Source organism: Tiliqua scincoides, chromosome 4, assembly GCF_035046505.1.
Source record: "Tiliqua scincoides isolate rTilSci1 chromosome 4, rTilSci1.hap2, whole genome shotgun sequence".
Lineage (NCBI taxonomy): Eukaryota > Metazoa > Chordata > Lepidosauria > Squamata > Scincidae > Tiliqua > Tiliqua scincoides.
Window position 1 is genome coordinate 15,860,423 of NC_089824.1, and position 26,856 is coordinate 15,887,278.

Consider the following 26,856-nt stretch of genomic DNA (forward strand, 5'->3'; position numbering starts at 1 on the left):
AGAAATTTCTCATTTTTCTGGCAGGGAAAACCACCAAACGAAACCAGGGAACATGGCGTTGGCTTTGCGGTCAGAAATACCCTGCTGAAATCCATCATCCCACCTACTGTGGGAAGTGAAAGAATTTTGTTCCTGCAGCTCCAGTCATCAGCAGGACCTGTCACTCTCATCAGTGCTTATGCACCGACTCTGTCGTCTCCAGCAGAAGCCAAAGACAAATTCTATTATTATTATTATTGTTATTATTATTATTATTATTTGCTCAAGCTGACTACTGATACATTATCAGGTCAAGCTCTTGTGGGATCATTGCACATCTAGTAGGATCTAGTTTCCACATGGCATTCCCATGATTACCCACATGCACAAAAGCTTGTCTTCTAGGCAGAAAATCCATAGTGTCTGATGAGGCCTTTAAGGGAATGTCCATGAGGGACTTTCTTGTACATAGAGCATAGCAGAGGGAATGATCGATACCTGTCCAAAAAATAAGCAACATGCTCATTGAGATTTATGCAAAAGATTCCTCAATGTAGACTATACTACCCATTTCACAACAGGATCAGAACATTTTAACTCCTGAATCTTTACTTCCCTGGGACATGTTGTTAGACTCAAATTAAGATGGACAAAGATAGCAGAAGCCATATTTGAAGTAGCAACTGTTACCTTGCACATGCATGATCTTGTCTGATCTTAGAAGCTAAGCAGCCTCAGGCCTGGTTAGAACTTGGATGGGAGACTGCCTGGGAATACTGGGTGCTGTGGGCTTATACCATAGTCTTTTGAGACTGAAGGTTGCCAAACAACCATATTTGCATGATTCCAAGTAACAACCATCAGGCCTACATACTCTCTGCCATATGCCATTATCATTATTAAAGTGCTTCACAACAGCCAGGATCACTCCATCTTAAGGGGATTCCGTTTTTATGATATTGCAAGCTCAGTGCCAACTTTATTGGCTCTTCACACCAAGCAATGCTTTCCAATTCCTCCCCAGGCCTTTGTGAAACAGAATTGTTTTAAAATTGAAATTGCAGAGGATGTTACATTTCGTAGCAATTCATTTCCCAGTTCTAAGATTTTAATTACACCAATTAATGGATGGTGTCTGGCATCATGTATGCAGTAAGTAAGTAAATTATGTGATCTCATAATTTTGAAAATATTTAACAACAGGGAACAACCCCCACAAAACTTCAGCCTATGCCTCTACAACCACCAGTCAAAGCTTAGTTACCAAGTTTCTCTCTCTCTCTCTCCATTCCCCTTGCCTCTATGCAGACCACTTGTCTTCCGTCCCCACCAGCTCACCTTAGCAATCTCCAATTCTGAAACTCTGTAGATTCTTGTGTTGCTTCTCCCTCCTACTTCACTTCTTGAGCACATTCCAAATAGCCCCATTCAGTGGAACAGGTACAATATTTCAATGTTTCAGATTCTTGGACCTTGGCCCATTTCACACACTACATGGCAGTGCATCCAGGTTTGTGTCCAAGTATGTACTTGACAAGGAGCTTGTAGCCAATTGGGGCTCTCTGATTAGCATGCCTGCTGGATATACATTTCTAGACATTTGTTTGTCTCATTCTCACATCACATTGTACACCAAAGGCTATGTGTATTGGCAACCTTCAGTCTCGAAAGACTATGGTATCGCGCTCTGAAAGGTGGTTCTGGCACAGCGTCTAGTGTGGCTGAAAAGGCCAATCCGGGAGTGACAATCCCTTCCACACCGGGAGCAAGTGCAGTCTGTCCCTGGTCTGTCTCCCTGGCTATGGGCCTTCCTTCTTTGCCTCTTAGCCTCAGACTGTTGGCAAAGTGTCTCTTCAAACTGGAAAAGGCCATGCTGCACAGCCTGCCTCCAAGCGGGCCGCTCAGAGGCCAGGGTTTCCCACTTGTTGAGGTCCATCCCTAAGGCCTTCAGATCCCTCTTGCAGATGTCCTTGTATCGCAGCTGTGGTCTACCTGTAGGGCGCTTTCCTTGCACGAGTTCTCCATAGAGGAGATCCTTTGGGATCCGGCCATCATCCATTCTCACGACATGACCAAGCCAACGCAGGCGTCTCTGTTTCAGCAGTGAATACATGCTAGGGATTCCAGCACGTTCCAGGACTGTGTTGTTTGGAACTTTGTCCTGCCAGGTGATACCGAGGATGGGTCGGAGGCAGCGCATGTGGAAAGCGCTCAGTTTCCTCTCCTGTTGTGAGCGAAGAGTCCATGACTCGCTGCAGTACAGAAGTGTACTCAGGACGCAAGCTCTGTAGACCTGGATCTTACTAGACATTATATGGGAGACTCATGAAGATTCTCTTGGTATTTTTTTTTTAACTGAAAAGCCACCTCATAGAAGAACGGAACTGCAATAGAAGCCAAAAGAGTGGTGGGCAGGAGAGCCTGTTTAACCCTTTTATTTCCTGCCATGTTTCCACTCAAAATTGTCCCCCCACTTGCTATTCCACCTGTAGGTGACACTGTATATTTTCTTCTGCAGTGAGATATTGCAGGGGTAATTTGAGTGGGAAATGGCTGGAAGGAAAAGGATTAAGCAACCTCTTCTCCCCTTCCACCAGTTCCTAAGTTCATAATAACAAGCTACCCCCAGTTCCTTCAGTTTTTTAAAAAAAGTCAGGAGTGAACCTGGGCAAAGTCTGGCTGCTACCAGAGGCAGCACCAAACTTTGTCACCCTTCAATGTATTCTATGCTTAGGAAAGCAACTGGGTGGGCATGTAGGGCAAGGCAATCTAGAGTCACCCTCCCATCCCTTCATCTGGAGCTCTGGTGCGGCCTCAGGTAGACACCAAACTTTGCCCAGGTTTGCTCCTTTGAAATAAAGAGGATGAGCATAGCATGCTGGAAGTTCCTTCAGATATGGGGGCTGGGCATCCCTCATCAGTTTGCTGCATCCCTCCAACTTGACACTCGATGCCAACTTTTCAGTTGGCATCATGGGCAGGTCAGCCCTGGTCAAAACATATTTCCCATGTTTACCAGATTGGCTATTATTCCCTGTCTACTAAAGACTATATCTCTACAAGAAAACCTATTTGCCATCTGAATCTTAACTCTCTTCTCCTCTCCCCGCATCTACTGAATATTCCGTTTCTATGTCTACATTATTTTCAGACTTGGCCCAACTCCCAGGGCAAATGGCTGAATCAAGTCCAGTGTATTTCTCCCCTTTACCTAACTTCTGGAGAATCTCCCAAGGACTGTTTAAACAACAGATCTCAAATAAATCACTATATTAAACAGTAATTGTTATGGAAAACTCTACTGCTTTTGCACCATGTGGCCATTCTGTTTGCAAATCTCCTATCCATGTATCCATCAACGGACCAAATGTTAAAAGCATGCAATCGTTTCTTCTGCATCCTTAAAATTCCTACAGTGTTGACCTTCTGAGCAGCGTTGACCTTTTTTACAGGGAGAGGGTCTGATTTTTACATTCAATGCGCATCTTTAACCATGCATAGCCTCCAAGCATCACACACTACCCTGCAGAATCAAACAGCAGAGGGGTTTTGCTTCCAATTTTTCTCCAGACTAATCTAAACACTGCAAGATGAAAACATCTGACATGGACTTCCTCTATGGCAGAGGATCTTTTCCCAATCTTTTCAAAGGCTTTCAGTCTTTGGAGCTAATCTAGCATCTGCAAATGTGCTCTTCTAGTGGCATCAGTTCAGAATACTGTAGTTGCGAAACTGAAAATCCAGACATTCAATTACTGCTGTGTATCTCTATATCAAAGCCAGCTGCCAATATTACATCCCACTCTCCTAATATTCCATTGTACGTTTCTATTCCTAAGGAACAAATGCTAGAATTAGGCTATATGGGCCAGAGCAAACTAAATTATTTCTTAGCAGTTACCAAGGACAGAAAACAGGTCCATCCCCACCCCAAGCATGCCCCCAGAAGGGGGAGACACCATGTCCCCTTTTTACATTTCTCCATAAAAGTGAATGGTTGCCAATCATTCCTTTGGCTAAAAGCAAAAACACTTCATTTAGCAGCAGTAAGTGTAAAATTTTACCCCCAGCCCTATCATTTGACTACATGATGACATGTGTCAATGTTGCTGCTCCCCATTCTGAAGGCAGCTGCAGGTTTGGTGGAGGAGAGCACTGCTATCCTTCATCTCCCTTTCAACAGTTGACAGGTCTTTGCTAGACTATGTGTATCATAGATCAGGGGCCTCCACAAACTTTTTGACCAGATGGCCGCATCAAATATCTGGTGTGATGTGGAGGGCCGGAAAAAAATTTAAATATAAAATTTAAATAAATAAATTAGAGATGGAACTTAGATGAGTGAATAAATGAATGAATGGGCTCCTTCATTCAACCTCTCTGGCCCTCAAAACACCCTCCAGACACAATCAGAGTACAGTTCTGGTTATGTTCAGTTGAGCGGGCCAGAGGCTTTCAGGGAACAAGAAGCTGGCCGTGGGCCAGAAAGAGGCTTGCTGCGGGCCGCATCTGGCCCCCGGGCCCGGGTTTGAAGACCCCTGTCATAGATCATAGCAGTGTTCTGTAATAGTCTAACATCACACAACAGAATTCAGGGCGAGGATCTATGTAGATCAGTGGTTTCCAACTTTTAGGAGCCTGCTGACCACTGAGGCAAAAATTTGAATCATCATGGACCACATGCAACCCCCTATGCACCCATGCATGCAATTAAATTTGGTAGTCCATGGAGGAGTACCAACTGCAGCTGTGGGCAGCCCATTCTCTGCCCTCTGAGGTGGTCCATGGAGAAACATCTTGGCAAGTAAGTACTTCCCCGAAGACTACCAGAGAGGGCACAGAATGGGAACTCCAGTGCCAGCTGCGGGCAGTCTGTCCTCTTTGTCCTTGGGGGAGTGCTCACTTGGCAAGATGCTGGAAGTGCCAGCTGTGGCTGAGGGCAATTCATTCTCCACCCTCTCTGGTGCTCCATGGGGAAGAACTCACTCGGTGAGATGCTGGAAGTGACAGAAGAACTTTTTTCTGAGACCTCACGGAGAACTTCTCAAGGTCCATGAACCACAGGTTGGGAGCCACTGATGTAGATGAAGCTATGCAGATGGAGCAGAGTCACTTCTCAATGGCTCCTATTGAGTTCAAAAGGATGGTGGATGCTTAGCATCAGTCAAAAACTTTACAGAAAGCCAGCATGCACAAGAGCAGAGTTCTAATGTAGCTTTTTCCTTGAATTTTGTATCAACAGGGCTCTTCTACTAGCTTAAAATCAGCTATGTAGAGCAGGATCCACCCAGTAGGGACATGGTCAACATACATGTTCACCAGATAAGGCAATACCAAAAGCTTAATATGATCTTTTGATCATCTGAAGAAAAACAATCTGGTCTGGGGAAATGGGGCAATGCTAAGGCAGATAAGGATAATGTATAAGGAAGGAGGATATCCTTAGCATTGGAGGATATCCAGCCTAGGATTATGATACTCTGAGAGGTCAGGTTTGACACTATCTCTGTAATTTTTGAACTGAAATAATAATACTCCCCTTACAGCGTTGTTGCAAGAACTACATCAAAATAATACATGTAAACCGCTTTGAACCGAATGTTCAAAAGTGCTATATAAATGCTATGCGGTGTTTTTAGTATACACCCGGAGCTTTTGGATAATTTGGTTCATGCCTCAGTACTAGGACTTGGAGTACAAATGACACTGAGAACCCTTCCAGTTCTCTGATCATGACTTAAACAGAGAAGGAAGCTTTATTTTAGTATTCTTCATGCTTATTCAGCAAATAAGAGTGGCCAAGTTGTTTTACAAACCATAACGGTGGTTTGTAAAGATGACCTCTGGGGCCGAAAGGTATTTTATTCTCTACTCAGTCTGCAGCCAAGGATTTCATTCAGTGACTGCCAGGCCTTGGCAGAAACACCAATTAGCACTAATTGAAATGGTATTGACAGTGCTGAACATACAAGCCACTAAGAACAGTTTGGCCCTCAGAGACTAAAATAAACTTGCCAACGGATACATGGTATTTACTTGCAAAACAGAGTGGACTTCATACAGATTGCAATAAACAGATAAATACAGGGATAACAGCAGACAGCTGTTGTTTCAAATTAAGCCTGCAATTTGGAGTTTGGGGGGGAGTCCCAATTTTCTAGCTGTGCTAGGCCTGCTAAATGCACAGATGTAATTAAAACAGATGTTTTATTTGTTTAGTACAGTTGAAGCCATAGCCATTCCGTCTCAACTGAGTGCAGTTAGTACAATTTTCAAGCTCTAGCAAAATGGCAACGAAATCTTTAAGAAAACAAAGTCTTCCTTTAAACAAAATCTTTTACGGGCCAAGTATTACAAATAAAGGGCTTAGCCCTCAGGCTTTAACCAGGCTTTATGCCAAACGCATTCATCCTAAATCTTTGGGAAGTCAATACGAACACTCTATTGCTAACATTAAACTGGAACAAGGGACCTGCATACAATTACTTTGGATGCAGTTCTACTCTGTTTCCATTATTGCATCTACAGGAGAAAATGGATCAGAACACTGTGGGATTAACCAAATGATGGCCTGAGAAGCCAGTCAAATTTTGTGGTTGCCAGGAGAAGAGGAGGGATTTTGTCTCTGGTGTGAAGCTTTCCCATATCACATTGCACTTCTGTAGGACTTGGAGCTCTTTCAAAAGACAGCACTGGGATAAAATGATACCCTTTCTCCCCCTCCTTCAAATACTGCAGGACTGCATAAATGGTTCTTCTCCCCCACCTTCGGACAATACCATGAGGTGGGTTATGATGAGTCACTTGCTGTCCAGTGAGCTTCATGACTAAGAGGGAATTAAATTTGTGTCTCTCCACTCCTAGTCCATCACATTAACTAGTACAGCACACTGGGTCTTAACGCAGTACATGAATCCCAGCTCTCTCTTTCAAGCTGGGAGGGGGGCCCAGGATGCCCTGCCAAAGGTGCTCTATCAGAGGGCAGAGAGATTCTTACCATGATGAGCAAATTTGGGGACCCCTGAGACTGTCCCATTTTGAGTGGAAGAGAGTGCTTTCTTGCTCTATAAATATGTTTGTGTTGTTTTTTTTTTCAGTTCCAGCACTGGAATTTAAAAAATGGGTTCTGTGGCTTTGAACTGGAATGGGAAAGATTCACCTATGGAGGGTATTGATTGGTTGCCATTGCAACACCATAAGCACATAAGAAGAGCCCCACTGGATCAGGACAAAGGCCCATCTAATCCAGCTTGAGCACCTTATACATCATAAGTCCGCAGCATGCACAGTTCGGATGCATGCTGGCAGGACTCTCTGCAGTTATTTCAGTCCCAAGGTGAAGAAGTATTAGAAAAAAAACCCAAAGCAAAACCTGTTAGTGCCAGTTGTGGTTCAATGCCTTCTAGGGACTGATATTGTCCAAGGGTGACATTGAGTGAGCTGGGAGGCAGCCTACAACAACATCCACTTTAATGAAACTAACAACAAAAAAATCTAAAATTTGCCCCTTTAAGGGCTCAATGTGGCCCTTCACTTGGGCCAATGCAAGTCATCAGTGGCGCAGATTCGAGTAGACCCATTGGGGCCACTGCAGCGCGACATGGGTTAAAGGGAAAGGCTTCTCCTTGCCTCGGGTTGTGCCACTTTTGGCCCCAAACTTGCGCTGGATGCAGCACAGACCTGCTGGCCTGTCTGTTTCCAGTGCAAGTTAGAACTGTGCCCTAAGTAAGTAAGTAAGTAAGTAAATAAATAAATAAATAAAATACTATAAGCAGTTATAGGATAATTAAGCACTGAGCAGTACGGTCTACAAGCTATAGAGAAAGTGTGTCAATATCAAACTTTACCATAAAAAAGTAGAAACATTCGCAGGCAACAATCCAGCACAGTTCTGATTCAGATAAACAGTCAAGACTAAATCCCATTCCATTGTTTCACTTTGGACTTCCTTATAATTAACCTTGGTTGGACTGTGGTCTCAGTTAGTAGTTGGTACCGAAAGATGAATCACAGCTTTTCCAAATACAGAAAAATCAACCACCACACAACCTTCCTTGAGCATGGTTTGGAGGGGGGAAAGGGGGAGATTTAAGCCTCTCAGAAAAATACAGGCTGCACAAAAGGATACTAGTGTCAACATGTCAGATTCAACAGTCTCAGGCCTACATAAGTTGTAACCTACCAAGCCAAATGCCAATCATGTATGGTAGCCCACCAAGGACTGAAAGAACCTCCTGGGATAAAATTATACCCTTTCTCATTCTTCCTCCCCTCTCCTTACCTATTTTTATTAATACCCATCATTTAGAATTGAAAAACATTATGTAATCAGTGTAAAACCATAGCTTCTGTATGAGATTCTTCACATCTAGGCAGAAAGATCTCTCTGTAGCAGCATAAATTCCTCACCATGCTGTAGAATTCCATGCTCCAGGAGTCTACGTCCCAGTTGTTCTGCTTCAGGCCTTGTGGAGGCCTCTCCTTCCTGGATTAACCAATCGATAAGCTGAGATGCCATGAAAGTTCGTTCATATTTGATTCCTTCTTCTTCTCTGGCTTGCAGAAGAGCATTTTCAGTACCCATCAGCCTGAGATGAAAGAAGAGAGGGGTAAGAAGCCCACACACACATATGGGTTAATAGATGGCGAAAATATACTCACATTTTCAAGACTATATTCTTTCAAGTTCATCCAGGCTGAGCCCATAAGCAACCCAAAGGATTGCTTTCAGTAGCAATGCTGTTAAGAACTTTAATGAAGCAGCACACAATTCAAGATTTATGCCCTAAGATAGGGGGGCACGGATTCACAGGTTTATTGTAAATTGCAGGCTTTGGAAACAGGAAGTTCCAGATTCAGTCCCTAGTGCACTGTGCACCTTCCTGACAAACACATACAGGTCCAGCCTTGTTATACACAGATTTTTTATACATGGATTTGACACAACACGAATGGCCACTGCAAATGAGAAGGAATGTGGTGATCCCTGGAGAAGGGGAAAAATGCACCCCTTTAAAATCAGTTTAAAAAACTGAGCAGTCCTTTAACAATAGCCTCCTTAATGAGAGAGACGGAGAGAGGGGGCAGCTGGCTGACAATCCATCAATACTCTCTCTCCAGGCAACCCCTCCCTTCCCCCTGAGCACATGAAAGAAAGGTGATCACTTTGCATTGGTGAAGAGAGAGACTGAGTGAAGCGCCTTTGTAGCGCTTGGAGGACAACTGATTGATGAATTGTCTTCTTAATGACTCTTATCTTACATCACAAAGATCAGCAAGGCTGTTTTTAAATCACAGGAGCAAAGAAACTTTGTTTTTTAAATTGATTTGCTATAGTGTGATTTGTGCCATCCACATGAGTGCTTGGAAGGGAACCCACTGAATAATGAGGCTCAACCTGTACTCCCAAACAACCCCACATCAACCCTCCTGCAAGTAAACCCTGTGTAACTCCTGGATGACAGCTGCAATTCTACACACACTTACCATTGAACATAGTGGCTTACTTCTGAGTAGACATGCCTAGGATCTTGTTGAAAACTAATCTCACAAGCAGGATTTGGGGAAAGCAAGACCAGCAAGGGAAGTTACATGTTAGGTTTCTGATCTTTAGATTGTTTTCTACATTATTTCATAACCTAAACATTCCCAGATTCTCTTGTTTCAACAAGAAGTGGAGACTCTTATCATTGGACTTCCAACTGTCCCTTTTTCTGAGCTAGGAGAGGATTTAAGTTTAGGCCAAAAAGCAGACAGAATCGGCAACCATTCAAAACTTCTTTATTGACCAAACCTAATTAGTTGCTTGCATCGCATATCAGGTTGCTTACCCTTTTAATTCATGTTCCTCACAGAAAAGCCTCTGGAGTTACACATTTGCACTGTGATGACAGCTAATAACTTCTCTGTTTTTGGCAGGGACAAAATGTTCTAGGTTTTAAATGTTAAACAGAGCTCTGACCTTAACAGGGAAGGGAGAGATAGAATGCTATTACCAGGGGGCATATACTATTTGAAAGAACTGTGAAAATTCAATAAAGGTAATTAAAAACTATCTTGTCTATGCCTGGTTTGTTGGTTTGTTTGTTTGTTTGTTTTTTAAAATCTAGATAGGGATACATCCAAACAGTGAATACAGCCAGACAGGGAAATAAGAGTTTAATGTTTACCAGTTAACTTACTTTGCATGATCTAGCCCTGGTGTGATAATTGAGCTCCCCTTATTCCCTTCTTAAAACCATATGTTTAACTCAAAGAAAGCCTCAGCATAAAGTTCAACAGCAAAGAGGCTCTTCAGGGGTACCTCTGGGGTGAAGGCTAAACTCATTTTGTATCTTGGTGGCCCCAACTATAAAGAATCAAGCCTGCTCCTGTCTCCATGCTGGGGTCTGTTTCTTGGTTGCTCTCAAGCAGCGTTTCTCAAACAGTGGTATTTGTACCACTGGTGGTACTTGAGGTGGTGCATGGTGGTACTTGTGGGATCCCCAGATAAGAATAATATAATATATATATAATAATATACAGTATTTATATACCGCCTTTCTTGGTCTTTATTCAAGACTTTATTCAAGGCGGTTTACACAGGCAGGCTTATTAAATCCACGCAGGGATTTTTACAAATTGAAAGAAGGTTCTCTCTTTCAAGAACCACCACATTCAAGATGTTACGCTCCGATCTGGTTTAACATTCTGGCCTCCATCCTCCCACGCTCCGAGCAGATGGAACAGCTCAGCTGCAGCTTGCCAGCTGCTTCAAGGTCGCACGGTGCCGGTGGCCTCGAACTGCCGACCTTGTGGATGTTAATCTTCAGGCAAATGGAGGCTCTACCCTCTAGACCAGACCTCCTGCCCACTCTTATAAGAACATAAGAACATAAGAACAGCCCCACTGGATCAGGCCATAGGCCCATCTAGTCCAGCTTCCTGTATCTCTGGATCCCCACCCCTTGGCAGTGAGACCAGCAAGATGGTGGTAGGATGCTTGGCCTGGCCGGCAGAGATCTAGCATGCGCTTTTTACATGCTCAAAAAAGTCCTGCAGTCCACCCTTCCTGGTGTTTGTTGTGTCATGTCTGGCCTCTCAATCTGGAAGTGTCTGGTGATGACATCATTGCCAGTTATTCCCGGTGGTACTTCCAGTAGGTTGACCATGCGAAGCAGTATGGCAGGGGACAAATGTTGAGAAATGCTGCTCTAGTGATGGGGCACATCTAAAAGAGTTGTATTTTGTTTCCTAGTCAATATTTCTGCTTCACCTATCCTGACAGAAACACTGCAGATAACCTGACAAAATGGCTGAAGAAGCGTCTCGAGTTAAGTGGCTCATTATTTAAGGGTACAAGCCTACCTGCAAGATGATAGGAGCTGGTTATGATCACATGTAAGTATATTACTACCAGTACAAAATACCTATGCGGTACTAGAGCAACCAAAATGCTCCTACACTATAATTCTATTTTTGGACTGTATTGTATAGGAGCATGCTGCTCCAAGATCTAGTCCTCCAAGAGGACTAGATGATAGCATTCAAAGGAACAACGAGTGCCACTATTTTGTATCAGCCATGGATGTCATACACAAATGACACAATTCAAAGGATCTGATCAAAGTTTTCGTATCAGGATTACACTGTAAGAGACCTACTTCAATCTTCTATGCCAGGTGACTCCAAACTCTGGCCTGGGGGCCAGTTGCCAACCCCATGGATAAGGAGGGTCCACTGTAATCATTTTATCTTTTTTTAACATGTAAATAGTTAAAGCTGAATCTGCTATTACTAAGCAAATTTTTGCATAGGCTCAGATGATAAACAGCATCATGGGAGTATTTGAAGTGGAAAAGTCTGTTAAGTCATTCCAGCTACTTCCCCATTTAACGCAAGATTATTTGTTCCCTAAAGAATACTGCTGGGTATTTCATCAAATTACCTGGGACTTCAATGCCCCAGATAATCAGAAATCCTGGAAATGGCACAGAACTCCTACAGTAAGCTGTCATGATTACAGTGCCTGCAGATATTACATTTTCCAGGCTTCAGTGCGGAGCAAGAATGAAAGCTCATCGCACAGAGAAAGACAAGTCACACACAATTACGTTCCTTATTGGTATTACTATCACTGGACTAAAATAGAACCAGTTCTCATTCAAAATTTCTAATATGAAGTAAGCAAGGTTCCACCAAAGAACACAGTGTGATTCTCTGTCCACAGAGAATCATGATTAAAGCAGCTTTCAATTTGTGCAGGAAATTTAAGCAGTGTACTACTCAATTCATTTTGCATCTCTGTGGATAAACTGTAGTGTAGATATGAGCAGAGAGAGAAAGGTAAGAGGCACAGCAGTGGCATAGCTAGAGTGGGTGCAAAGCATTAAGTTTTGCAGCGAGCCTCACCGTGGCATCCAAGCGGCCCCTCTCCCTCGGAATCGTTCTGGGCAGGGCAACAAAACAGAGTCGAATGTTGTGAGGCTCCCTGCAAAACCTAGTGCTTTGCACCCTCTCTAGCTACACCACTGGGACACAGTCTTCTGATATTTCTCCAGTCACTTTAATTCACTCTAGTTTGAACCAATACTGCTGTAATCATTTTTATACTTCTTTGCTTGACTCTATAAAACATGACACTTCATGTAAAATATCTCATTTTAAGAATTCTTTAAGAATTCATTTCAAAGATGAAATGCTGAGTTTACTCTTAGAATGCAGGAGCCAGTAAAGTCCAGGACTTAAGACCCTGCAAAATGGACATCCCATGGAGTGTCTGAAAATAACCCACTTTGTCTCTCTGAAAACAAAGTATAATTCCAGGAACTGCAAAAGGGAGGGGGAAAGAGAGAAAAAGAGAGAGACAGAGTGGAGGAAAACACCAGCACTAAGAATACATGCTGAAAAGTTATCCTCTTAGGACAGTAATGGCGAACCTTTTAGAGACCGAGTGCCCAAACCGCAACCCAAAACCCACTTATTTATCGCAAAGTGCCAACACGGCAATTTAACCTGAATACTGATGTTTTAGTTTAGAAAAAACAACTCATATATTAACATGTTTTACCTACTATTACTTGTAACCCGTAATGAACTTTCCTCTAGAACAGGGGTACCCAAACCCCGACCCTGGGGCCACTTGCAGCCCTCAAGAACTCCCAATCCAGGCCCGCAGGGGGCCCCCAGTTTCCAATAAGCCTCTGGCCCTCCGGAGACTTGCTGGAGCCCACGCTGGCCCAACACAACTGCTCTCAGCATGACGGCCAATTGTGCAACCTCTTGTGTGAGCTGTGTGGGACCAAGACTCCCTCCACTACTTGCTGTTTCACGTCTGTGATGCAGCCGCAGCAGAGAAGGAAAGACCAGTCTTGCTTTGTGCAAGATCTTTTATAGGCCTTGAGTTATTGCAAGACCTTCATTCATTCATATAAGTTCCATCTCTAATATATTCATTTATGTAAATTTATTCAAATTTGAAATGTAAATTAATTTTTTTCCCCAGCCCCCAACACAGTGTTAGAGAGATGATGTGGCCCTCCTGCCAAAAACTTTGGACAGCCCTGCTCTAGAAATTTGTCCAATCCCCTCTGGGCAAGTTGGGCAACTTGCATCTGGCATCTGGGCAAGTTGTCATCACTACTTCCTGTGGCAAAGAGTTCCACATACTAATTACATGCTGGGTAAAGAAATATTGGCAGGGAGGGGGTGGCTGCAAGACCTTGCTTCTGCTCATTTTCTCAAACAAGAAAAAATTTTTTTAAAAAGCCCCACCCACAGAAGTGGGCTCTAAGGCTGCAATCCCAGCCACTCTTTCCTAGGAGTAAGCCTCATCGACTCTAATGGGCTTACTTCTGAGTAGACACACAGGACTTGTCCCAGCCTCTGCTGTGGAGGATAGCCTCTCCCAGTGCTCAATAGGGAGCTGCTCTCAGGAAAGGCGGGCTGCAAAGGCTCTGAGGTTTTTCTTGAAATGGTTGAGGAGGGAAGGCTGCAGGAGGACACTCACAATTGGCTGGTAGTCAGCCATGAACTGCCCTTAGCCATTCTGGAGAAAAACACGGACCTTAGCTGAGCAGAGCGGGCAAAATTCAAAAGAAAAAGAAAACGTGGAGCAGGTGGGGTGGCAATGGAGCGATGGGAGAGGAGGGCAGCGAGCTCAGGGGGCAGAGGGAAGCAGCCCACCCTCCCCAACGCACAGACTGGAAAAGACTTCATTTTATTTAAAGTGACATGTGCGGGACGGGACTGCAGCTTCAGCGCGCGTGCCCACAGAGAGGGCTCTAAGTGCCCCCTCTGGTACACGTGCCATAGGTTCGCCACCACTGTCTTAGGGCATCTCATAGCCCAATCCTAACTAGCACTGGCACAGCCAGGTTACCTGGCCTGCATTGTACCCAGCGCTAGTACCAAGCTGACTAGAAGTCTCCTTGGGGTAAGAGGTTCTATTTCCCCTTACTCCAAGTAATGCCCCAGTGAGCCCAGTGGGGCTGCTCAGATCACTGCCAGCTATTTAGCAGGCAAAAGTCTGAGTGGCCCCATATAGGTCTGCCTGGTCTGGGAAGGGGGTTAGGATACACCGGAGAAGAGACCTCCACCGATCCCATCCTGCTCCCTTGCCAGATCTGCCCGTGTTCCACCCTTCCCCATCCAGAAATGCCTCCTTCTTGCCACCCTCCCCACACCACTCGGCACCTTCATCAGTGGACAGGCGCTCCAAATGCAGTTCTGGCAGAGAGGCTCAGACTGCACCGCCAGTGCGGTTTACTCGCGTGGTATTGTGATGTGCTTTTCAGCACATTTTCAATACCTTCTGCACCAGGCCAGCGCTGACTTCGGAGCACATGTGGAGTGCAGTGGTAGAGCACATGCATGCTATGCAGAGATCCTAGGTTCAATCCCTGTTATCACTAGTTTAAAAGTGATCCTTGCTAGTAGCAAGGTTAGGAGAAATCTACTCCTGAGACCTTAGAGAGCCACTGCTGGTCATGCAGGCTGAACTGGGTTAAAAAAACATTATGGGTTTGACTTGCAGAGAAATTCAACACAACTTCTTAAATCATACCATTTGTCCTAACGTGTTTGTCTCTTATGTGAACCGAAAGAGAACAAGGGTTGATCCAGACTGGGACTGCGGTGGGACCATTGGGAGCTTTAAGCCACACCCCACTGCATTCCCCGTGCACACTATTTATTCTGCAAAAAGCTTCCATTGGCTACAAGGGGCATATCTCCCCCCCCCCCATGCCAATAGTTTACGTGGGGGCTGGGGACCAACCTGTGTAGTTACAGTGGTAGATTTCAATTTTTACTACCTCCTTATGGTGCTGATTTGGATTAGGGCCCTTATGTATGTATTTGTATAAGGAAAAGCATGCATGTCTTAGGGCCAGTAGAGTCAAATCTACTTTTTTATTTTTTTTAAAAAAATTAAACCCTGCCCTTTTGCCCCTGCAGAGTAGAGATTTTAGTCTGGCCCACAGTATATGCTCACACAAATCAAATACACATGTGCCTATTTACATTAATTTACTCTGAGCCCAGAAATCACGCTTCTCTGCTGCAGAATTTGGAAGATTTAATAACGGACAGAGACCACCAAAGCCTCCCTTCAAATTATATGACTGTGGTTGCCATGCACAGGAAATGAAAGGGGTGAGGAGAAAAGCCCTTGAAGTGCTTCTCTCTATTCCAGCACTGGGTCCAGCCAGGAGCATTTTTCCCAGCATGGAGAGGCTGAATCCAAGTTGGAACATCTAACTCTGACCACAGCCATTAAACCCTGCAATTCCCCACTATTTATGAAAATAATCTGCTGTGGTATTGCGTAAGCGCCCTCCCATTTTGCTGCGTTTGTCACTGGAAAGCTGAGGATAATTTGTTTTACTAGCTACAGTCAACAGAAGAGGCAACAAAACAAAAAATTTGGGGAAAATAGCTTTTTTGTTTAATTTTCTTGGGTGCATCTCGCAGGCCTCTGTGAGGGAGAGAGTTGGATAAGAAAAAGCACCCCAATGCATCAACAAGGAAAACGTGGAGGGTACAGAAAGAGTGTCCCTACAGTGACAAAGTCCCTAGCTCTGGAATATTCCAGGGGAATTGCCTGGTAGTTTCAGTGTTATAAAGCATCCTACTTATGAGTTCTACAGTGGATTTGGGAACACTTTCTTCATCATTTAGTGCTTCTTTTTCAGTTCTCCCATGTTGTTTCTCCACTTCTGGAAAGTACAGGCAAACTCAGAACTGGGCAGTCTTGCAGTAAGGTTCCTAACTCTGGAGACAGTTTTGTGGATAGCAGAAACTGTGGATAGCAGTTTTGTGGATAGCAGTTTTGTGGATAGCAGAGCAATCTTTGCCCTCATTTCTTTTGTCCCCACCATGCTGCTATTAATTATTATTATCATTATTTCATATCACAGCTGCCCGTTCTTCAGCTGGACTTGGCGTTAAGCACAAAATAAAAATAAGCATGTGGGCCACAAGCTGTGATGACCGTTTATCACTTTCATCTCTCTGAAGTCTCAGACTTAAATTCTTCTAAGCCTTACTGAACACAGAGGATCTTGGTTCTGCTTTTATGCCCAAGGTAGCTGTTTTTTTAAAAACACTTTTCCTCTGTACAGTTTCAATGTAAGTGCAAACAATATCAGCCACAGACACTGAAAACACTAAATCTCACCCAGTTACTTGCACTCTACAAAGCCATGTGTACTTCTCCTGAAATGGTTACACCATCTCAGATTTTCCCACATGACTTGCTGAATAACACATCTGCTTACCTACTGTACCATCCATTTCCAGTAAATGTCAATGCACATACTTTATTATTTTCTGTTTGCCCGAAGCACCCGTGTTGCAAGCGAGCCTTGTAGCCTGAACAAAAATAACATGGAACTTGTTGCAGATGGACAATATGGTTTAACTTCTGTATCATTTGACCCAAATAATCTGGCAGGATATTCAGTATCTCCACACTACCATCTGTTTCAAATCTTAATTATACGTTCTGAACCTATTTCCCGCCATTAGTCACAGTACAACTTTTCCCCTGGGAAAACAGAGGAGATGGGGAGAATATATTTACATGTAATATTTATTATTTCCCCAGCAGCCAAACACCAAGGCCTATACAAACATAAAATCGACATGAATGAAAAATGAAATGTTATGAAATAAGTACCTGTGAATGTAGTAAAACAATTTTTCTGACCATGTGTAAACTCAACTCAAGAGCCAGGGTGGTGTAGTGGTTTGGAAGGTGGACTTAGACCTGGATGATCCAGGTTCTAATCCCCCCTCGGCCACAAAGCTTCCTGGGTGACCTTGGGCCAGTCACTTTCTCTTAGCCTCACCTATCTCACAGGGTTGTTGTGAGGACAAGAAGGAGGGAGGAGCAGCTGTGTAAAACACCCTGAGCTCTTCGGAGGAAGGGCGGTATAAAAAAAAAGTGAAATAAGTCAATAAAGATCAGTTCTCTCACTCTCAAATTACTCTGGACATCAAAAGCCACATACTTCTCATATATTCTCTGTCCTCTCATGAACACCTTCACTTCATTGTCAAGTGGAAATGTTCCATCATCTTTCCTGAAGCGGTAGAAAAGTTTGAGGTCCTTAAATTCCTTATGCTCATCGCAAACTGAAATGGAGAACACATGAAATCAGGAATGTTAAACATTTCAAATCAGGAGGACAAGCTTCCAGTAATCATCACGAAATAGAAACAAAGCCGGCAACAAGTCCAAAATTTCCCTTCACAGAATTAGCCTTGAAAATACTCAGCCATAACTTTTTTTCAACCAACAGGGTTGAAACCAGATATAACTTTAACACAGATTTGATACATCAATGGTAGTTTCCGTCTTTGGGCAAACAGTGGTTATTCAGGACAATAGTAACAACAAATAAACCATGATCCTGGATTGCATTAGGCTCCCCAAGGTTCTTTTTTACCAATACCTCACACAGTCAAACACACAGCACAAACAATGTGTTTAGAGTCGGGTCTAATCTTGCCCTCGGCATGGTTATCTTTGTGGCATAGGTCTGAGAGAAAGAACGAAGGAACCACCAAATAACTTCCAGCTGACAAATACCATCTTTGTCTGAAAGCATTTCTTCCTTGCTATAAGTGATTGAGTGAGTGGCTGTTTTCAAGCCTGAATAAATTTTACTTTTAATATGGTTTGGTTGCCAAAATGATATCCAGCTGTATCTGTCCTTTGCAGGAAGATTCCAGCTTCTTTTCCAAATGAAGAGCTTTCATTAGCAACACAAATGTAAACACACCCTCTAGGTGTGCAGGCGTAGATAACCTACAGCCCATGAGCTGGATCTGGACTGCCACCTGAAATCATGAGGAATAAAGTCCCCAAAAGATATATCCACCCTGCCTGTGGTGGTGCTAAAAAAGAATTCAAATTTACAATTCTATCTCCGTAAGGCACAAAGGGCAGAAACTTCCTCTAATCATCATTCTGTGTCTGGGCATGATCCTCTCTGCACCATGTCCATCTCCTTTTTGTTAGCTTTGTAGGGCTAATTGGGAGATTTGAGGATACTTATCAAATATTCATGTGTTCTTTCTATTGATGGACCCCTGCTCTAGACAAGCGTATATGATCTTTGCCCAAAAGTCCACTATGGGCACAATCCTACCCCCTACTTGGGCCGAAACAAGTCCCTTATGCCAGCCCAAAAGTGTCGCAAAAGTGCCGGAAAGCACTTTTAAGCCATTTTCTTGGGAGATAGGCTGGCGCGTGAATGTGCACTGGCCTCCCCACGCTGACACGGGAACAGGAGGATGGGTGAGTTGCGTTGGTCAAGTTCAGCTGATGCAGGGGACTGGGGGTATGTGGGGAGGGCAGGGAGTCATTTCAGGGTGGGGGAGGATGAGTGGCAGGCATTTCCATGGGCAGGCGGGAAGGGGGAGGCAGGGCGAGTATCCAGTGATTATGCCAGATCCTGAACCAATTCCCAGGTGGACCAGGGCAGCCCCGGGTTGCTTTAATTTGCGCCACCTCAACAGGTGGCACAGATCTGAGTAGATTCATTGGGGTCACTGCAGTGTGACACAGGGCAAGGCTTTCTCTTGCCTCAGGATGTGCTGCTTTTGGCCCCAAACTTGCGCTGGGTACAGTGCAGGCCTGCTGGCAAGCCTGCTTCCAGGGCAAGTTAAGATTGCACCCTAAGAAGATAACCATCATTCTGAACAATGAATGGAAAGGCAGTGGGATGGTGAATGAGCATTTGGGCATGTTACACTTATGTAAAGTAACTAAGGGTGCAATCCTATCTTGCGCTGGAACAGGCAAGCCAAAAGACTTGCACTGTATCCAGTGCAGGATAGGTGCCCAAAGTGGCTCAGCCAGAGGTAAACTTTTCTCCTTACTTCACCCTGGCCCCAATGGTAAGCCACACTGGCCCCAATGGGTCTCCTCGAACTTGCACCACCTCCCGAGGTGGCACAAGTCTGAGGAGAGTGGAGCGGCTTGAAGTTGCTCCACACTCCTCAGGAATGGGGGTTGGGATTTGGCATAACTGCCGAGTCCTAGCACTGCCTCCCGCTCCCCACTTACCTGCTCCCAGGGCTACCCACCACCCGCCATCCCTGGAACGCCTCCCTCCCACCTCCTCCCCATCCACCCCAGAACCTTGCGTCGGACCACCTTAGTTGATGCTAGGCTTGGTGCCTCCGTTGGCGTGGAGGCTTATGTCAGCCTCTGCACACCGGCCTAGTCAACTCATGAGAAGGTGCAAATGTGCCTTATGGCCTCCCGGGCCAACACAAGGAACAGTTTGAATTGCGCTGTTATATACATTATATCTGACATCTACACCGTAGGTGGAAATGCATCCCTACAGTAACCTTCTTGAAACATCTTCTAAAAGTTTTTGTTGGTTTGCACTGACTTCCAATGCAACCAAGGGCACAATCCTAACCAGGTCTACTCAGAAGTAAGTCCTATTTTGTTTAATGGGGCTTACGCTCAGGAAAGTGTGGTTAGGATTGCAGCCCAAGTCACCTACCCAGCACATCCACAGTCTCTCCAGAACAACTATAGGTTTCAGGGAATAGACTTAAACATGCTGATTCTTTTCACTCACCATGGTGGATAATGCTACGATCCAGTAATCTCTGTACAAGTTTAATTGCTGTCTCCCTGTCCGAGGCCTCCTTGTGATCAATGAGCCAGTCAATCAATTCTTTGGCAACAAAGCAGTTTGGATATGTCTTGAGGTGATGCCTTCGATCTTTAATTACCTTTTCTTCATGCAGTCTGAGCCTGTGGGCCAAATGACACCACACTGTGAGTAATCTTTGTGGAACATCTGCTGCAACATTACAAGCTGAAAAGGAGAAGCTGAAAAGAATCCTTAATATCTAATACAGCTGCAAGCAGAGAAAAAAAATCTTACACATACTATTAGCCTTACCTTTGCACCTTTTAACCATGCCCAGTTAGCCCCACTTCTGACCATCTGTAGCTGGGACAGCCCATCTAGGTGATGCAACTTGACAAGTCTGCCACTGACCCCCCCCCCCCCCACAGATGCAATCCACACTGATCTGCTTCCCACCCTCTAGGAGCAAGCAGGAAGTGGAACACCCACCTCCCTACCGTGCTCCGAGCACAATTTCTTCAAACATGGAAGTGGAAGACTTCCCACTTTAATTTACAGCAGGGGTCTCCAAACTTTTTGGCCAGAGGGCCGCATGAAATATCTGGCGCAGTGCTGAGGGCTGGGAAAAAAATTAAATATAAAATTTAAATAAATAAATTAGAGATGGAACTTAGATGAATGAATAAATGAATGAGTGGGCTCATTCACGTAGCCTCTCCAGCCCTCAGAACACCCTCCAGATGCAATCAGAGTACAGCTCTGGTCATGTACAGTCAAGTGGGCCAGAGGGTTTCAGGGGACAAGAGGCTGGCCGTGGGCCAGATAGAGGCTTGCTATGGGCAGCATCTGGCCCCCGGGCCAAGGTTTGGAGACCCCTGATTTACAAGAACTGTGTGAGCCCCTTCAGTTGCCTAGTCTCTTTAAATCAGAAGTCCTGAACTTCCACATTTGAAGACACTGTGCCTGGAGCATGGTAAGCAGCTACCTTTTTTTGTAATTGGACAGAGTTGGTGGACCCAAGATCCAGTGTTTGGGTCACACCACCACTGTCTGTAGCCATGCCTCATTTGGAGGGAAACAATAGTAGGAGCTGTTGATGTCATGTATGGTCAATAAATTCCCCCTTCCAAGGGCCAGCCCATCCAAGAAGCTGGCTGACGTGATTGGCTCCCTGGAATGGAAAAGTAAGTAGAAGAAGAAATGTGGAGGGCTGTAGGGAGGTAGATGCTCCTCTCCTCCATCCTTCTCTGCTCCATCCCCATCTTCCTTTTTCAATCCTGGGATTACGAATAGCAGAGGCTAGCACATCACTAGGTAAACAGGGGCAGAACTTGGCTTGCCACCTTGGGTTCCAGGAGGTCTTGGGCCGGCCCTGCCCTCTTCACTCATGCAACCAACATATGGAGAGGGAACAAGGACTGTACCCACTGCCCCGACATTGGAGTGCTTCAGGTTCTAACCCAATAACCAATATATATTTGGGACAGGGAGCCATTTAGTTATTTGATTTTTCCCTGTAAACCGCTTTGTGAACTTTTAGTTGAAAAGCGGTATATAAATACTGTTAATAAATACTGTTAATAATATTCAGTGGAGTGTGCAGCAAGGGGGGGCTATTTTGAACAGCACACCTATGTCAAGATGAGGCCAGAAGGTGCAGTCCAGGTTCCCCCCACATATATATGCTTGAAGAAGAAACTTCCTCTAAGCCTAGCATTTCCAAAGTGTGCACGGTGTTGCCTTAGGGCATTAGAGCACACTCGCAGGGGCACCATGAGATGTCCCCAGTGGCCCAGCCTATCTGCCCCCCCCCAGTGCCACCATCTTGAATCTCAAGAGATTTTGAGAGATCCAAGATGACGGAGCCCAAATCTCACAAGATTTGAGTGCTGCTACCTTGGATCTCACAAAGTCTGGTAAGATTTGGGTGCCACCATCTTAGAGCTTGGGAAGAAGGGGCGTCATGACCCAGGTAAGCTTAAACACTGGTCTAAGCATGAATAAATAACTTTTCCCTTTCCACTGAGAAGCTGTAGGTCATGTTAATTCACCAGTTAGTGCTCTTGAACAGAGTACACGAAAATTGCCTTTTACATATGGTTTTTCTCCAGTTCCAGCACCTTTTATGCCATTTAGTTAGTCCCAACCGGTGGTGTTTTCCCCAAGGTTCTAGCTTTGTATTTGTAAGGAGAGGTTTTGTTTCTTTTTGGTAAGGAAAATATTCAAATATGCAGCTTCACCATCACCACCACCTGCAGCCCAAGGGCATATTTGTGCAATTCTTCTACCACTTCCAGCTGAATGCTTCAAGGCTGAACATCTGAGATGTCTTCCATAAAAAAAGTGCATAATGTGGTGGAAAAACCTGTCCAAACACTGTCCCTTGGATTGTGCGAAGAGTGTGCCTTGCCCATTGTTTCTAGAACTATAGCTCCCAGGGCTGCTCGGGGAATGAAGGAAGCAATTATACCAATTTAAGTCCTTAGTGTGTATATATAGGCCTAAAAACATAAAGGCATCTTTATGCCTGGCAGATGGTGGAATTGGTTCTTGGCCTAACTGAAAATAAAAACAGGAGACACAGAAGTAGGTTTTCCATACCATATGCTCAAACATCTAAGCATGCTCCAGTGTGTCTATTAAATGAATGCACACCCTGGCAGCAGGCGGGAATTATTTTCCCACATAAGTGTTAACAAGCTTCACATTACCACATTATTTGCGATATCCTGCTGCCAAAGGCTACAATAACTAACCCAGAGTTACAAGCAAGGGTGTGGAAGGATGCATAATTTAATACTCTACAGAGACAGGGAGGTATTGCAGCTCGAGTTTCAACACAGAGGTTAATAACCAGGAGCTCTAAAAACTTGCCATGATAATACCTCTGAGCAGAAAATCCCTGGTAAGTGACAGAATCCTGTCATTTACTTGTTCCTTTGAGCCAAAACATTAAGTGGAAGAAAACCACTAAATCAGTGATTCTCAAACTGTGGGTTGGGACCCACTTGGTGGGTCATGATGCAATTTCTGGTGGGTTGCGAGAAGCTGGCGGCCGCCATCTTGGAAGATGGCAAAAGACCTGGGTGGCGCCATTTTGGAAGTGGGCAAAGCCTGGGTGTCGCCATTTTAAACTTCCCGGCATTGCGAAGTAACTAAGAGCGGCTTGCACATGCACAAAGAAAGCAGCGTGCTGCTGCCTTCCAGCTGGACCTTCCTCTGTACTCGGAGGCTTCCTGGGGGGCAAACTGTGGAGTGCGGGCAAAGAAGGACAGGGAGAGACTTGGAAGAACCAGCCAGGCTTCTCCCCACCAACCTCTGTCAGTTCAGCTGCCTGGACGGGATGGGCTGCCTCAGGGTTGCAAGATAGAGCAGCTTCCCCCCCCCCCAGCTGGACTGGGGCAGACCCGCGTGATCTCCCCTCTTGTGAGCCTGCCTTGAAAGCAGCATCGCCGCCGCCACCACCCCACTACTGTTCACACCCCTTATGGTACTGCTCTCTCATTCATGGAATATAGGCTTTCTATCATGAAATCACCCTAGATAAGAAATAAAATCTCAAGGAAGCAGTTCTCTTTAAACTCCACCTTCTACGCCACCTGACACATGGAAAGTAGGTCAATGAAAATGCATGGCCCAGGAGGAGGCCCTTGGCAGTGCAAAGCTCCTTGCCTAGGACAGTCTGTTTCACACAGACCTGCCAGCTTGCAGCAATAGTGGTTGACACTTCCAACACTATGTTCCTCTTTCTATTTGTGTTGCAGCCACAGGGATACTTCACAGAACAGCAGATAATAACGGATGAAAACAAAAACAAAAGTTGAGGGCATTTGTGAGCCCATGTGGCAGGGAAAAGGAGAAAATTCTCCAAACTGAAATCATTTTAATTGATAATACAGCATGACTAATACTGTGTTGCTCTTAAATCTAGTTCTTAAATCTTAAACGCCAACCACTTTGGCCATGCTGATAATAGGCGCCAAAATACAGGCACAGCCTTGGCTAAACTTTGAATGTGTCGTCTGCTGAGGCACCAGAGCCAAGATCGCATTTTGTTATCGCAGCCTGATAAGCTGCAACCCACATATAATATGATTGAGGCTCTTTGTGTTATGCTCTTCCACAATTGCACAGTAGGGCAAGCACAGGGACTAGGCACAGGGCACAAGGAATTTCACTGCTGTCTAGATGAACTTTCCAAGTGTGTGAGTTGTGGCAGAGGGAAAACTCTGAAGCTGGGAAAATGCAAGAAGGCAAACAGAATTCCCAGTACTACTGGAGTAGTGAAACACACACATCCACCCCATGTTTCTGAGTTTCAAATTACATGCTTAATTTGACACAGTGCTGGCCATTTTACCAGGTATACAATGGGATAAGCATCTCTGATTCCAATAGCCAACATCTAAGATGAAATATAAATCTAGCAGTAATTCTGCAAGCAAGGGCTGACAGCAGGTTGACAGTGAATGTTGCGTGGAATGTAGTTTTTCAGCTTATTAAGAGTCTGACGTCTTGATTTCTTGTTGCTTTGACAAGTCTTCCAACTGGATTGTGAAGTGCATGCAAGACAGGCACAGGCTCCTAACAGACACTTTTTACCTAGGTAATGATTTGCTAACCCCAGTCTAAAAGTCTGACAATTATTTGCAAACACCTTTGCTATTATTGGGAAGACAAGGGCATGTGACTCCACTTGTACAGCCAAACTCTTTAAAATGCAGCAATAAATCTATTAGCTCAAGAACTTCCCTCTTTTGCCCGCAAATGGAGGTCTAAGATAAAACAGCAGCGTTTAAAGAAATCTTTAAAATTTCTCTCCCTATCAGGCTATCAAAAGCTACCACTTTTGCACAGAGTGCATATAAGATCTAAATTCATCAAGATTTTTTTTTTTTAACATTGAGATTGGGCAATTAGTTCCTAAAGGCAAATGCCTTTGGGACCAGGAAGTTAGTCATATCCTATTGAGATCATCCAGTTTATGTGATTATCCAGAGTTCTGAAGAAGATGGATTGTAGGCATCAAGTCTGCATCAATGATTATTAAGTTGAATAGTTTTCCTTGAAAGTTTAATATTTCCCCCTGTCTTCTTTCCATGCTTCCCCTTTCAAAGGCAGTTGGCAGGGGTGGCAGTGGATTTTGGCGAACCCTTTTCTCCCAGGTCTGCTCCCGCTGCCGTCTTCCTCCAGCCCACCACAGACACAAGCAGCACTGAACAGCTAGCTGTTCCACATGAACTAAAAGTGAGCTGGAGGCGATCAGCCACACAAACGAAAAGCTAAAACAGCCACACTGTTCCACACTAGCTTAAAGTGAGCTGGAATCGGTCAGCCACTGCTCCCTGCACTCTGTACTTGCATGAGGTTTAAAGTTTAAAGGGACTGCATTTCTTCAAACCCTGTGCAAGGAAGAATCATTTTTAATCCCCCTCCTTGCTCCGTATTTGTGGCGCTTTAAAGGACATTTGTGGTGTTGTGCTCCCTTTAATAAGGATAGAGCATGCATTATTAGAAGTTTTTTTTTTCTTTTGGGGGAAACTACAGTAAAGGCAGCAGCAGCAAGTCAGATGTGGTGTCAGAAAGTAGACCAGATAAGCCGTCCCTGCATGCTCACACACACAGGGATCACCAGCCATTCTGCTCTCCCTGAACAAAAAGCAAGTTGGGAGTTACTTTCATTGTTTGTGATGTTGTAAAATAATGGGTGCATTTAATTAATTTATGCTTCATAAAAAAAACTCTAACACATATGTTTATGCTCAGCAGTGAATTGTAGCTGGTGAGAACTGAGTAATCATAGGGCAATTTATTTCGTTTTTGATCTCTGCACTCTTAGTCAAGAAAGCTGTTAATCATTTGCAAATATCATAGCTATTACTGAGAGACCCAAGAATACCTGTGCAACTAAACACTTTAAAATTCAACGATAAACGAACAAGCATTTCCATTCCACTTTTCTATGCATCTATGCAGTGGCTTTCAAACTGTGTTTTGGGAGACGCTTCTGGTTACTTGGAAGCTTATTAGAACTTCTCCAATTATTGGCAATAGCTCTGAAAGACACAGTGTCCACCACGGCCAACCTCTCCTCTACAATGTGCAAGCCACAGCAGAGGGTTTGATGTGTCCTAGGATGCATTCTCAGTTCACACAATGCAGAGGTAGAGCACATGTTTGCTTGTAGGAGATCCCTGCCAGGTTCAATCCCTGGCATTTCCAGTTAAAAGTATCAGGTAACTAGTGATGAGAATGATGTCTCTCTAACTGAGACCCTGCCAGTCAAAGTAGTTGATACTTGTCTAGTTGAAGCAATGTTCCGACAGTATAAGGTAATTTGATATGTTCACATGGGGCAAAGCGAGATCTTTAGTCTGGCCAAAACTTCCTGCACGTTGGCTGTGTACTCTTGAACAGTGGTCTTCAACTTGCAAGAACTGGGACCCACCTCAAATTCTCCAACATGGGATCCACCTTCAAGGTCAGTGGGGGGGGGGGAGGTGACTTGTTCTTTTCCTGCCTGGTGGCAATCAATCAATGTACATGGCTTCTGTTATCTTTTTGCCCCTTCTTTCCTTCCAAGCTGGTTGGAAGGAGCGGCGGGGCAGAGCATGGCAAGGCAATAGGATGCGCTCAATTTTGAAAGAGACAGAGAGAAATAGGAATCAAGGAAAGGAACAAGAATGGAGTGCCAAAGTAGGGGTGGACAAGTGGGTGGACTTAGCCAAAACAACCCTTCCAGAAGAATTTACTCCAAGTAGCCAGAAGGGTCTGC

The 26,856-nt window shown here is 44.5% G+C and overlaps 1 protein-coding gene across 1 annotated transcript in view; it reads right to left on the bottom strand.

Moving 5' to 3' along the window:
* The window catches only part of DEPTOR (DEP domain containing MTOR interacting protein), a 63,737-nt gene that overhangs the window by 26,918 nt on the left and 9,963 nt on the right, over positions 1-26,856 (bottom strand). Inside the window, exons 3-5 of the mRNA XM_066624783.1 lie at positions 20,064-20,242; positions 17,472-17,595; positions 8,389-8,567 (exon numbers count right to left, since the gene is read on the bottom strand). Coding sequence (XP_066480880.1) covers positions 8,389-8,567; positions 17,472-17,595; positions 20,064-20,242 — 482 coding nt within the window. The remainder of the gene's footprint in view (positions 1-8,388; positions 8,568-17,471; positions 17,596-20,063; positions 20,243-26,856) is intronic.